This window comes from Dermacentor albipictus, chromosome 1 (genome assembly GCF_038994185.2).
Source record: "Dermacentor albipictus isolate Rhodes 1998 colony chromosome 1, USDA_Dalb.pri_finalv2, whole genome shotgun sequence".
Taxonomy (NCBI): domain Eukaryota; kingdom Metazoa; phylum Arthropoda; class Arachnida; order Ixodida; family Ixodidae; genus Dermacentor; species Dermacentor albipictus.
Window position 1 is genome coordinate 80,819,122 of NC_091821.1, and position 13,348 is coordinate 80,832,469.

Sequence of the window (13,348 nt, forward strand, 5' to 3'; positions counted from 1 at the left end):
TTGAGCCTTTTTTGCCAACGAAGCTATGCAGCCACTGGCAACGCTTGTGGAACATTGAAACAAATAAGCTCCACTTGATTAAGCCAAAGTTGGGTTCCTGGCCCTCCATTACAAAAACACGAAGAACTGATGTCCTATTCTATTGACTCAGAATAGGATACACATATGGTACTCACAATTTTCTGTTGACTGGCAATGAACCTCCAACCTGTGGTAGATTTGAGAGGCTGACCGTCCTCCACGGCCTCATGGAGCGTCGGGAAGCCGAAAGAGAAAGAAGAAAACATTTTCCTCCAGCATACTGTTATTGTCTCCCTTTCCATCCCGATATGTTTCTTGGTAAAGAACCCCTTTTTACTACCAAAGCTGTCCTACATTTCTTGAATGATGTGGTCTTGCATGTTAATAGCCCAATAGTTTCGTAGCACATCCTCTATCCAGAGGATGCAGCTGTGACAGTAGTCCTTGCATACGCCTTCAGGTCCTTGCGCTTCAAAGGCTGTGTACGGCAGTAGTGCTTTTTGGAATTTTTAGCCTGTGACCAATTTTAGCACATTGTAATTCTTTAACAATCTATTTTTCGCATCCTTGGCACGTTTCATAGTCATTGTCATAGTTTTATTACATGTATCTCTTACGCACTTTACAGCGACAGTCTTTTAGGCCCCTTTACAGCCCTGTCATATCCATTGCTAATAATTTATAGCTTCACTTTGAACCCATTGCCATTAGCCTGGCGCTCTTTGGTTATACTTGGCCCTTGCATCACAAAACACTATTCATCATCATCGCACAGTTGCCGGTCCAGCCCGTGCGTGTGATCTCATGCCTGGCCTCCGAAGTAGTCTATGGGTACAAACATATAGAGGGCAAGCTTCCTGCAATGTATTGCCACTCGCCAACCCTACCTGCTAGGCCTAAACAGTGCCACCTCATCTGAAATTAGTGATCAAAGTTACAGCATGTTGCAGTTTCGCGTCGAGTTTATGGAATGCAGTGGTTATACAACACTCCCGAAGCCAAGGAATCGCCTCGACAAGAAAACTGAGACTTTTTACAAGCGATAGCCCAAATAGCAACTTTGTTTGCGGCCGTCATGTTTGTGGCATTCTGCTTGCGGATCAATCTGAAAAATTGAGGGACACATCTGTGGCACTCAAAATTTCTGTTGCTGCCATGTATTGGCTCTATTGCATAGATGCCGGTGCCGCAGGGATGTCACATTAATCAAGTAGGTCTTAAAGGGGAGGGGCCCTGAACCAATTTTTATCGAGGTTGATGAATGCATTTGAAATTAAATTAGAGCATTTCAGAAATACTTTGTCGCAAGAAGTTCAATGCATTCAGCACAAGTGGAGTTATTGGCAATCAAAGACACCGTTCACAGTGCTTCCACTCCTTCAATGATTTGCACTGCAAAGGCTATAGCAGAGTGGGGTGTGCCCACAATGCTCCACCTACTGAACGTCACCATGGCATGCATGTTAAATTTAATTTTTGATGTTCACGTTGTGGGAGTTCCTTCGGTCTACCGGGGCGCAGTCGTTGCTGTGCCTAAGGCTCCGAACTTATTCGCCATTGCGAGGAAAACCTCTCCCAAATGCCTGCCCCTCGACCCGCGCGCCGTTTTCCCCGGGCGCCGCGGCCGCGTCCCGCGACGTCATGCTACGCGGCCCTGCGATTGGGTCGTGGGGCGTGACGTAGGGAAGAAGCCCCGACTGGGGACGATCGCCGTGCGCGGGGGAGTCGTGCTGCGAGAGGGACGAGCGCCGGTCACGAGAGGCAAGCTGCAAGGTACGTGAGCGACCAGCTATTTGTGTCCCCAACGCCCCGGCCTGGGGACGTTCACGTGCTTTGTCAGCTTGCGTAAGTGTGACTTGCTGAGTGGCTTTGCGTTCCGCCCTTGCGGTAGTCGCAGGCGCTCAGTGCATCACATTTTCCGTGTCCGAACCGTCGCAGACCATTGTCGGTGACGGGAAGCGCTAGGTAGCGTTTGCGAACGCATTTCGGCCCGCGCGCGTAAACCATTGTTCGACGCGGCGTGTAACCCGCCTTCCTCGCCATCGGGAACCACGGGCGCCGAGTGTACTCCGTGTGTTTGGGTGCAGTCTGGCACATGTTGGCCATTGGTGATCAATAAACGCCTTAACTGTCCTGGACGCCGTGTGTTCCTGGGAGAACGCCCATGCGTACGGCCAGAGCCGTCCAGGTCTTTCGGCTCGTTACGCACCGCAGCAATGCAAAGGCAGTTACCGCCCCACGTTGGGCGCCAAAATGTGGGCTCACAGTACGTCTCCGCGCACGGCGTCGCCAAGTGGCCCCCGAGAAGTGGAGCCTCACGACGCGGCACGACGGCGCACGGCGATAGACCCACCGCAGGTTCGAGCACCGAGCCGAAAGACCTGGACCTAGCGCTTCCCGTCACCGACAAGGGTCTGCGACGGTTCGGACACGGAAAATGTGATGCACTGAGCGCCTGCGACTACCGCAAGGGCGGAACGCAAAGCCACTCAGCAAGTCACACTTACGCAAGCTGACAAAGCACGTGAACGTCCCCAGGCCGGGGCGTTGGGGACACAAATAGCTGGTCGCTCACGTACCTTGCAGCTGTGGGCACTGCCAGCTTAACCACCGGCCGCAAGTGCCTTGGCGACTCCAAGGAAGTCCGGAGGGCACTCGAAAGGGACTCAATTAGTCGCGTGGCTTCGCCAAGCAACGCCCTCGCGTCCGGCGCGCTCGTCTCATCAGGAGCGTCTGCAGGCGGGATTTGGACAGGCTGGGGCCACATATCGCGGGTACGCGGATGCGGTTAGTGTCACAGACTTCCTTGACAGTTTGGCGCACTATCAGGCAGCTGTGGGGCTTGATGACCGCGAAATGCTGGCTCGTGTTGTGCCCGTTGCTCTTACAGAGCGAGCAGCACAGTGGTACAGGCTTTCCGGCCACCGCGCAACGACGCTCGAAGATTTCAAGGCGGCTCTCCGCCACGAATTTTTGCCTGTCGACTACTATCGTAGAATGCGGCGCGAGCTCGAGTTGCGGACACAAGCCCCGGACGAATCACTCCTCGAGTATGTGCGAGCGATGGAGGAGCTGTTCCAGATGGCGGAGCCGACGGCCTCCAGCGACGAGAGAGTCGAAAGGGTGATAAGGCAGGCTCACCCAACCTTTGCGGCCTACCTGCGCGGAAGTCGGTTCCGTGATCTGGAGGACATGGCCGCCGAGGCCAAGCGTATACAAGGCGACCTGCTGGCCATGCGTGCCTACCGCCCTCCACCGCCCGCAAGCGAGGCGCTAGAGCCGCGCTGTGCATGGACGGGAACTCTTTTCCGTTCACGCCAACAGCAATCACCCGCGCATTCCACCTTTGCGGTGGGCTTTGAAAACCGGCAAGCTTGGGGAATCAGCGAACGCGCCTTGGATCCTAATGCATACGCGCGGAGCGCGGCCAGTGCGGAGCAAAGGCCCAATCCGCCCCCTCAAATACGCCAAGCAATCCGCAGCAGCGCGCGCCCAGCGGAAGACGCATGTCCCGAACGGCCTGAGGGCAGCGCAGCGGGCGGAGGACGACGACCGGGGCAGAGTGCTTTCAACCGCAGAATGCGCGCGGCGGAGCCCGCTGTTTTGAGTGCAGTGAGCTGGGCCACATTGCTCGTTACTGCCCCAGACGCACCCTCCGGCAGGGAAACGGGGATGGGGGTCGGGCGTGAACGCACGTCCGACCGAAGTGATTGTCGCTCCCTCCGTGTGTCGTGCGGGCTTTCCCGCGGATGCATTCGCGCCATTCGTCACTGTCACTATTGCTGGTCGCGAATTTTCCGCGCTCCTCGACACAGGGGCCAGTGCCTCTTTGTTTGGCGACGACGTTTTGACCCTCTTGCAGCAGCGCTTTGTTCGCTTGCGCGAATGCCGAGCAATTTTTAACCTAGCCAGCGGCTCCGTTCCTGCAGGCGGGGCAACGAGGCTGTCTGTTCGTTGGGATGGTCGAACGAGGCGCCATCGCTTCATTCATTTGCCTGGCTTGAGTGTTCCCGTGATTCTGGGTCGTGACTTTCTTCGTAAGACCCGTATAGTGGTAGACATTGCGAATGGAGGCTATAGGGTGGGACCGTTGTCCCCTTTGAGGCTTTTCGCTGACCCTCCGGCATGTGTCGCCGCGGAGCGAGTGGCGGGCCCGCACGACGCGCTAGATAAGAGGGTTGAGCCCTTTCTGGCGCAGTATTCTGCGCGCACTACCGCTCAGATAGACGTGCCTGCGCGAGGTGGCTTGTTCCACCCTTTGATCGCCCGTGCGGTAGGGCTGGAGCTCAAACAAAAATCTGACATGTCCGAAGTTCTGTTCAGCTATGACGACCTGTTCACAGAAGACCCAGGTTGCACTGACCTTGTACGCCACAGGATCGAGACTGGGGATACGCGTCCTTTGAAGTGCAACCCCAGGCCGGTTAGCCTGTCCAAGAGACAGGCTATCGATGGTGTGCTTAACGAAATGCTGGCGACCGGTGTCATCAAGCGTTCCGATAGCCCCTGGGCATCTCCTGTCGTCCTGGTTCCAAAAAAGGATGGTAGTTTCCGCCTTTGCGTTGATTACCGTCGACTGAACGCACTTACCCGTAAAGATGCCTATCCGTTGCCAACCATCGAGTCAATTGTGGGCAGCCTAGGTTCAGCGAAGTATTTCACAACTCTGGACGCTGCTAAGGGCTACTTGCAAGTAGAGGTGGAACCCGAGGACAGAGCAAAGACCGCCTTCACGTGCCATCGTGGGCTGTTTCAATTTGAGCGAATGCCGTTTGGTCTGTGCAACGCCCCAGCCACATTTCAGAGGCTAATGGATCGGGTTCTGGGCAATGCCAAATGGTCCCATGCCATGTGCTACCTCGACGACATCGTGATCTATTCCGAAACGTTTGAGGAGCACATACGTCACGTTGGGGACATACTTGGGAGGATCAGGTCAGCGGGCATGACACTAAATCCGGCAAAGGCACAAGTGGCGCAAACTCGAGTCCACTTGCTGGGGTTCACCCTAGGAGGAGGCTCCATTGAGCCGAATTCGGAGAAGCTCCGGGCTCTCCTGGATTTTCCCGCCCCCAAAGATGTACGCGGCCTCCGCCGCTTCCTCGGAATGGCCAATTTCTACCGGTCATTTATTCCATCTTGTGCGAAACTCCAGGCACCGCTGACAAAGTTGTTGGGGAAGTCTGTGGAGTGGCATTGGGAACCGGAGCAGGAGCAGGCATTCCGCGGCTTGTCCCGAGCCATCGCCGAGACAGCTCGCCTCAGATTGCCTGACCTGACCAAGAAATTCGTCGTTCAGACGGACGCGAGCGATTTGGGATTGGGGGCGGTCCTCCTTCAGGAATTCGATGGTGTCCTGCACCCTCTGGCTTTTGCTAGTCGGGCGCTGCTCCCTGCGGAGAACTACTACTCCGTGACGGAAAAAGAGTGCTTAGCGATTGTGTTTGCACTGAGGAGATTTGACGTCTATTTAGACGGCACGAAATTCGTCGTGCAGACGGATCACAGCGCGCTCAGCTGGCTCATGAGGCTTCGAGAACCTGCGGGTCGGCTGGCACGTTGGGCACTTCTAATACAGCACTACGACATTTCGGTGCAGTACCGAAAGGGGAGCACGAACGTCGTCGCAGACGCGCTTTCGCGTGCGCCGCTTCCCCACCCGGCTGATGCCGGAGGCGAGCGGCGAAAGACGGAAGCCGCCGACACGCCCGCCTGTGCGAGCGGTGAAGTGGCCGAGGAAGAGAGGGAGACCGTCTTCGGGTCCCCACCTATAGAGGAGACTGCGGTAAAAGAGGTTTTCGGCGTTGTACAGCCGGGCGGTGACGAGAGTTCTCCATCAGTGGGGGAAATAGTTGTAAACGAGCCAAAGGGGAGCGTTGTGAATAGATCGACCGGCAATGGTGGTAACTTAACCGTTCATGACTGTGCCTTTAATGAACACGATGTCACCGCGCATGATGTTCTCGCACGGGTGCAGAAGGAGTTAGCCGCAGAAAGACAGCCGCGTACCACGACACCGGAGAACGAGGCCTTTGCGGTATCTCCAAAAGGAAGTAATGGAACCGGCTCTCACTCTGGAGGGACCGCGATTATTTTCAGCCGAGAAGAGCTCCTAAAGGCCCAGCAGGAGGATTCATTTTGCAAGGAAATTGCTGGTAGAGTAGCGGAAACGGAGCGCCGTAACGTTGCTGGTGTTGCAACGAGCGCAGAAGTACCCGGGCCAGCTTTTATTGCTGGTACTTCCGAAGATTCCTACCTGCTGGACCACGATGGGCTCGTGCTTAGATATATCGCTACCGAGGATGAATCAATTAACCCGTTTAAGGTGGTGATACCTAAAAGTCTGAGGCGCGCACTTTTGCACTACGCTCATGATGAACCGCTGGCTGGACACCTCAGTGGCTCTAAGGTCTTTGCAAGACTCAGCCACACTGTCACCTGGCCCGGTATGAAGCGCGACGTTTTCCGTTATTGCCGGACTTGTCACGTCTGTCAGACGGTGAAATCTCGCGGTGGCCGTCCGCCGGGTTTAATGAAGCCGATTGACAGTCAGCGGCCTTGGCAGTTTGCTGCCTGCGACTTAATTGGGCCTTTTCCAAAGAGTAAACAGGGCTTTCAGCACCTTTTGGTAGTGGTCGATCACTTTACAAAGTGGGTGGAGCTATTTCCGCTCCGCAAGGTGACGGCTCGGGCAGTGTTGGATAAGCTAATGGAAGTTTTCACACGCTTTGGATTTCCGGAGCGTTTGATTACTGACAATGCGTCTTACTTCACTTCTCGGGTGTTTCGTGAGACGTGTACATCCCTTCAGATCGAGCATCGCCTCACATCGCCCTACCACCCCCAGGCCAACCTCACGGAACGCTTTAATCGTACTGTGAAGTCGATGCTCACGGCCTTTGCCAGGAGCCAGAAGGATTGGGCAGACCACGTGAACGAACTCGCGTTCGCCATCCGGACGGTGCAAAACCGCTCAACAAGTTTCTCCCCCGCTTTCCTCATTTTTGGTCGTGAACTGGCGAATCCGCTAACCATTGTTACGCAGCGCCGAGCAGGGGTTGAGAATGCGCCAGGGGACCTTTCCTCGTACGCAGCGCAGCTTCGCTCCCGGCTTGCCCGCGCTTTCTCTAGAGCAAGGGACAGCTTGGGAGCCGCCCGAGCCCAGCAGAAAGCTCAGTATGACAAGAGTCATCGCTACGTCTGCTTTCAGGTCGGTGACTTGGTGCTTAAACGCAACCACGCTCTTAGTGACGCCAGCAAAGGGTTTTCCGCAGCGTTGGCTCCTAAATGGCTGGGGCCTTACCGAGTGGAGAAACGACTTTCACCACTTGTGTATGAGCTGACGGATCCTCAGACGGGGAGAACCAGGGGCCGCGTTCACATTGCCGACTTGAAAGCCTACCATTGCAGGCCAGTCGAGCCGGCGCCGGAGCCCAGCGATCTCGGGTGTTCCGGGGAACAGAGCACGTCCGGTGTTGCCGACCGCTTTCGGCCGTCGCATCGATACCCCCTCAGGCGACGACCACCATTGTGAATTCGCCCTCGCGTTGCCAGACCTTTCTGGTAAAAGAAACGCGTTACTCTTGCTTTCTGCCTCTGCGAGCGAGTGTTTCTTTTCTCTCGAGATTTCCCGCATAGAGGCCAGCGCGCCACGGTTCCAGCCCGCCCTAACTAGATGTCAAAAAGTTTGCCCGTTTGTTCAGTGCTTGTATTTCTTCTTGCTTGAATAATAGGTTTAGCCTTCCCCGTGTGCATAGCCTTGTTTTCAAAGTGCCCCGCTTCTTACCCCGCATCGCCATTGTACGTAGCTGTAGAGGGGCGCTTGGTGCCCTCATTCTTTTGTTGTCTCGTCTTTGAGACTCGCCGCGTAAGTGCCCGGAAAGCGGGGGGCGTGCGACCATGGGAGCGTCAGATGAGGGTGAGGTTTGAGACATTGGACGCCTCAGACATTGGTGTTGCCTGCGCCCGAATCCGTTGCAAGCCCTAAGGGCACGTGTCGCAGGTGCCTCGTGTGTGCGCGTGCAAAAGGGGACGAAAACCACGTCCAGCTGGCTTCGCGACCCTCCATCCTGTGCCCCCCCATCTCTGCTCGCTCCTTCTTGAAAACGACTGGCGTCAGCATTTACTACTCCTGCTGGCACTGCTGCTGCCGGTGCCCGGAACTGTCTTCCCGCTGTCATTCTCTCTCGACAGTTGCCTTCGTCGGTAGCTTGGAGTTGCAGCGCACTCGCGCTCAAGATGGGCAAGCCGTCTGCCCTTGTCGCCCCTTCGAGCCGCCGCCGCAGCCGACGCCGGCGCTTGGTTGCACAGCCAGGCGCTCCAGCCGCAAGGATACTCCCTGCTCCAACGACTGTCCCGCCTGCCACAGCTACGGAGACCAGTCCGAAAACACGGAGTGTGGCCACCTGGACGTGCCAGGAGGGTGTATCGGCACCCCTCTGGTACGTGTCGGTGAAGGCATGGCCCGCGCAGCGCAGAGTGGAGAGGTGCCAGCACCCCGTGCCCTATCCTTTTAAGGGGCACACGCTCACTCTAACGGAGGCAGCCGCGGACGGCGCCCACCTGCCCCTCCCTGCTGGTGCTGCTACCTGCGGGAAGTGCGGGACCCTTGTTATTCACCATAGCCACTACACCGGCCGGATGCACCCGGAGGAGAGGAAGAAGAGTGCGGCGGGAGATCCCCCGGTGCCTTTTGGCGCGGCGACGGCGCTGACAGACGGCGAGCTGGCCCAATTGTGCCGGCAGAAGATGCGGGAGGACCCCGGATTCGCAGCGCTCGTTCGGCAGGGAGCTCCAGGCGATGAAGAGGTGGCCCACAGAGAGCGACGGATTAATGCGCCGAAACAAACGAATCCGAACGTGGTGGCCGCCGACCAAGTGCCCGCGACGGCTTTGGTATAAGACGTTCGGGACTGAGCGCTGAGGCTCCGGGGACGTCTTGCCGTTTTATTTTGTACTTTGGGTTCTTTAACTTTTTTAAATGTTTGTTTGTGAGCGTGTGTCTCTGTGCGTGTGTGTGTATGTTTCTGTGTTCGTGTAGCAGACAGTACGTTTATTCTGGGGGGTGGTATTCTGGGGGTATTCTGGAGCAGTGTGTTGTACAGTTTTCCCTTTGAGTTATATGGTTGTACACGATTTTCACTGGGTTTGTTGTACGTGTTAAATAATTGTGCTATTAGTGTATTTGCCCTGGTTGTATCGTTCTCGTTTTCTTTAATATGTGTTTAAGGGCTGGAACGGAGGCCGTCCTTGCAATATCTAGTGCTGGCTGATACAGGGGACTTTTCCTTTGTGTTACATGCCGCCGGCTTATTTCTCAGCTGGTAGGGACATTTAAGGGGAGAGGGATGTGGGAGTTCCTTCGGTCTACCGGGGCGCAGTCGTTGCTGTGCCTAAGGCTCCGAACTTATTCGCCATTGCGAGGAAAACCTCTCCCAAATGCCTGCCCCTCGACCCGCGCGCCGTTTTCCCCGGGCGCCGCGGCCGCGTCCCGCGACGTCATGCTACGCGGCCCTGCGATTGGGTCGTGGGGCGTGATGTAGGGAAGAAGCCCCGACTGGGGACGATCGCCGTGCGCGGAGGAGTCGTGCTGCGAGAGGGACGAGCGCCGGTCACGAGAGGCAAGCTGCAAGGTACGTGAGCGACCAGCTATTTGTGTCCCCAACGCCCCGGCCTGGGGACGTTCACGTGCTTTGTCAGCTTGCGTAAGTGTGACTTGCTGAGTGGCTTTGCGTTCCGCCCTTGCGGTAGTCGCAGGCGCTCAGTGCATCACATTTTCCGTGTCCGAACCGTCGCAGACCATTGTCGGTGACGGGAAGCGCTAGGTAGCGTTTGCGAACGCATTTCGGCCCGCGCGCGTAAACCATTGTTCGACGCGGCGTGTAACCCGCCTTCCTCGCCATCGGGAACCGCGGGCGCCGAGTGTACTCCGTGTGTTTGGGTGCAGTCTGGTACATGTTGGCCATTGGTGATCAATAAACGCCTTAACTGTCCTGGACGCCGTGTGTTCCTGGGAGAGCACCCATGCGTACGGCCAGAGCCGTCCAGGTCTTTCGGCTCGGTGCTCGAACCTGCGGTGGGTCTATCGCCGTGCGCCGTCGTGCCGCGTCATGAGGCTCCACTTCTCGGGGGCCACTTGGCGACGCCGTGCGCGGAGACGTACTGTGAGCCCACAACGTAAATGCCACTGTATTTCAGATTTTGGTGCTTACGAGTGCTTACAACACACCAAATGTGGCTGTCCTCAGTGAGCCGCAGTGCGCTCAGTGAGCTCATATGCTCACTCATATGCTGCTTTCTGGATGTGCTACGTGGTGCAGAATGGCTTTGTCCTGCACCATCTTGACAGACACATAGTAGCCACTTCCAGTTTGCACATTTTGAGGCTCATTACGAAGTCTGCCAAGGCATCTGACCAGGAGCGGCCAGGAGTGAGCGCACACTGGCAAGCGTGCGTGTGGTTTGTCCTTAAATTTTGTGATCGAGGCTAGCTAGTTGAAATTAACTAGCCCGATGGGTTCTTCAGGGCCCCTTTAAAATCAGCTGGCAAGTGTATTTAGTACTTGTGCATGCTTAATGCTAGAGGAAATTGTGCTTGTATTTGATGAGCTATTGCTTTTAAGAAGGCTAAACTCCATGCATGATGGGTGTATCTGTGGGCCTGGTTTCTGTGGTTTTCTTAATTGTGCATTCTGATTGCTTCCTCATTTTCTGTTGAACTGTGGCAGCGCTTTGTACAGAGCTTTTCAGTGCTCCTTTCAGGCACAAGTAGACAAGGTTTCACTGCAAATGAGAGCATAGATACTTGATAGCTGAACTAAATGTTAAACCTCCCAATTGTTTTTGAATGTGCTGGCAAAGGCACTAGTGTTGGAAATCGGTCTGCTGGTTGTGGCATCCTTTTCAGTTCTCATTGCAGGGTGTCTTCTGTTGTGCTTTTTCATGGTATGGCTCTTGAAAGCAACCTTGCTACTCATGTAGTAACTGTGGTACCCATACTTTCACAATAAAATCATTAAAGGGAAATCTTAAGCTTCATTATTGCTGCAGTTTGGCACAGCTTCATTTAGAAAGCACAGCGCAGCTCTTTATTATTAGTAGTTGGATTGTATGCTAGCCTTACATTTCTTGATAGCAGTTAGTTGTCATGTTCAGAACTCAGCGTTACCCAATTGCCTGCTTGGCAATTATCTCTACACTTCAGCATCTGGGTTGCTAAGTAGGTATTTGGCCACTAGCATTCGTCATAGGTAATCAGTTTTAATGTTGTAAACAATTCTTTGTCTCTTCTAACTAGTCTCATGGTAGAAATTATGATGAACACTAATTATTGTCATAAAGTAATTTATAATGATGGATTAACTTCAAAGAAATCACAGTATTATTCGAAGCCAGACAGGCAATGGCTGGACAGATAACAGGTCGATATGTTGGCCAACACTTCTATGCTGGCTTAGCAGCCATATTGTGGCCCATACAAACACCAGTGCGAGATGTGCCTCTAGTATTATTGGTATGAAACTGTGGTGTGATAGCAAACTAGTGAGCTTGTTTGTGCATTTCAAGAGTTGGAACCACCACACATGTGAAAGCAGAATAAGGAAATGCTGTATTAAGTTGCGTATGTTGGAGGAGTAACCAGCTTTCATCAAAGCTACCCACCGTGATTGCTCTGTGGCTATGGTGTTGGGCTGCTGAGCACAAGGTCGCGGGATCGAATCCCAGCCGTGGCAGCCGCGTTTCGATGGGGGCAAAATGCGAAAACACCCGTGTACTTATATTTAGGTGCACGTTAAAGAACCCCAGGTGGTCGCAATTTCCGGAGTCCTCCACTATGGCGTGCCTCATAATCAGAAAGTGGTTTTGGCATGCAAAACCCAATAATTTTTTTTTTCACCAAAGCTGCAGCACACACATGAACAAAAATTGCAGCTGCTCTATCAAAAAAATTCCCATGTGTGTGTAGTGTCGCTTTTACGTTAAGGAGAGTTCTATGAGCACCTGTATCATTGTTTTTCAACTGAAGCACAACTGTGCCCGATAGCTTCTTAATCTCTCCAATGCTTGTGTGGCAGGTGGCAGCAGAGGTTGCAGCGCCCATCTCCCAGTGCAAACGCATAGTTATGGTGTCCTCGGGTAAAGGCGAGGTTGGAGCTGGCAAGCTGACGGGCGAGGTGATTGACATCATAGCCAAGACAACCAGCATGGTTCACCAATTGACAGGGGTCAATGTGGGCTCGGTCTGTGGCAAGGACCGAAATATTTCGTCTGCAGCTGCATGGGTGAGTCTCACATCTCCGTTCGTGATTCATGCTTATATTTACCTATTATTCTGGCAAATTTGTTTGCGTTAAAGAGGCCCTTGCTAACTTAGGCTGTTTGGTACATATTACAGCTAGAGTAACAGCTTGTGGGAAAGGACAAATTGAAGGAACAGCACTTTCTGTTCCCTCCATTTGTCCTGCCTATTTAGTAATATGAATGTTTAGGTGCGTTGATTGTGATGCATTTCTTTGTTTAGCACTAAACCAAGGGATTGAAGAGGCACACAAGATATATATATATACACTACAGGAAACTGTAATCATCACCCCATTTTTTAACAGCGTAGCATCCTAGCTAGTTATCATACATCCAGAGAAATCATGGATGCAGCACAAAGCCATATTGTTTGAAGCATCTTTGGCCGTTGTTGCCTTATATCTCCCGCAAGAAAAAAAAAACATTACTGATGTTTTGTTGACTGCAGTATGCCAACCATGTGCACATGCATGTTTGTTTTTCAGGTTTGGTGTTTTTTGGTTGCTTTTTGCCAATCATGTCACACAGGGTTGTGTAAAGCCACACAGTTCTATTTAAGTTCACATTATTTTTCAAATAACTGTCGGAAGTTGGTGCATATGCTTGTTTCTTTCAAGTCCTGTGTTCCTCATTTGGCGCTGAACAAAGAACTAGGCCTTCTGACATTTCGAATGCCAATTATTGCTCTCTGAAAGGCTCCTTGCATGGTTCAATGTTAAGATTCACAGTGAACATTGTGCACGTGTAAGTGAGGAATTCAACTTATAAATTTAGGTTAGGAGCAGGCAATAAAAGATACTCCCTCCCCCTTAGATTTTTTTCGGCCAGAGACAAAATAAGCTGCAAGCTAATATTTATGTGTGATTAATCTTCCGAAATATATAACATGCATAGACAACAATATACAATAAACAACTAGTGAGAAGGGGAACTGAAGGGGCTTGATTTTTCTTAATCACAACCTTCATATGAAGCCAAGGGAAGCAAGGGGAAATTATTTCTTGTAATTGAAGTGCAGAAATCAAGT

At 53.2% G+C, this 13,348-nt stretch overlaps 1 protein-coding gene across 1 annotated transcript in view; it reads left to right on the top strand.

Annotated features, from left to right (window-relative positions):
* The window catches only part of Flo1 (flotillin-1), a 98,176-nt gene that overhangs the window by 57,513 nt on the left and 27,315 nt on the right, over window positions 1–13,348 (top strand). The window contains exon 10 of the mRNA XM_065439113.2: window positions 12,096–12,302. Coding sequence (XP_065295185.1) covers window positions 12,096–12,302 — 207 coding nt within the window. The remainder of the gene's footprint in view (window positions 1–12,095; window positions 12,303–13,348) is intronic.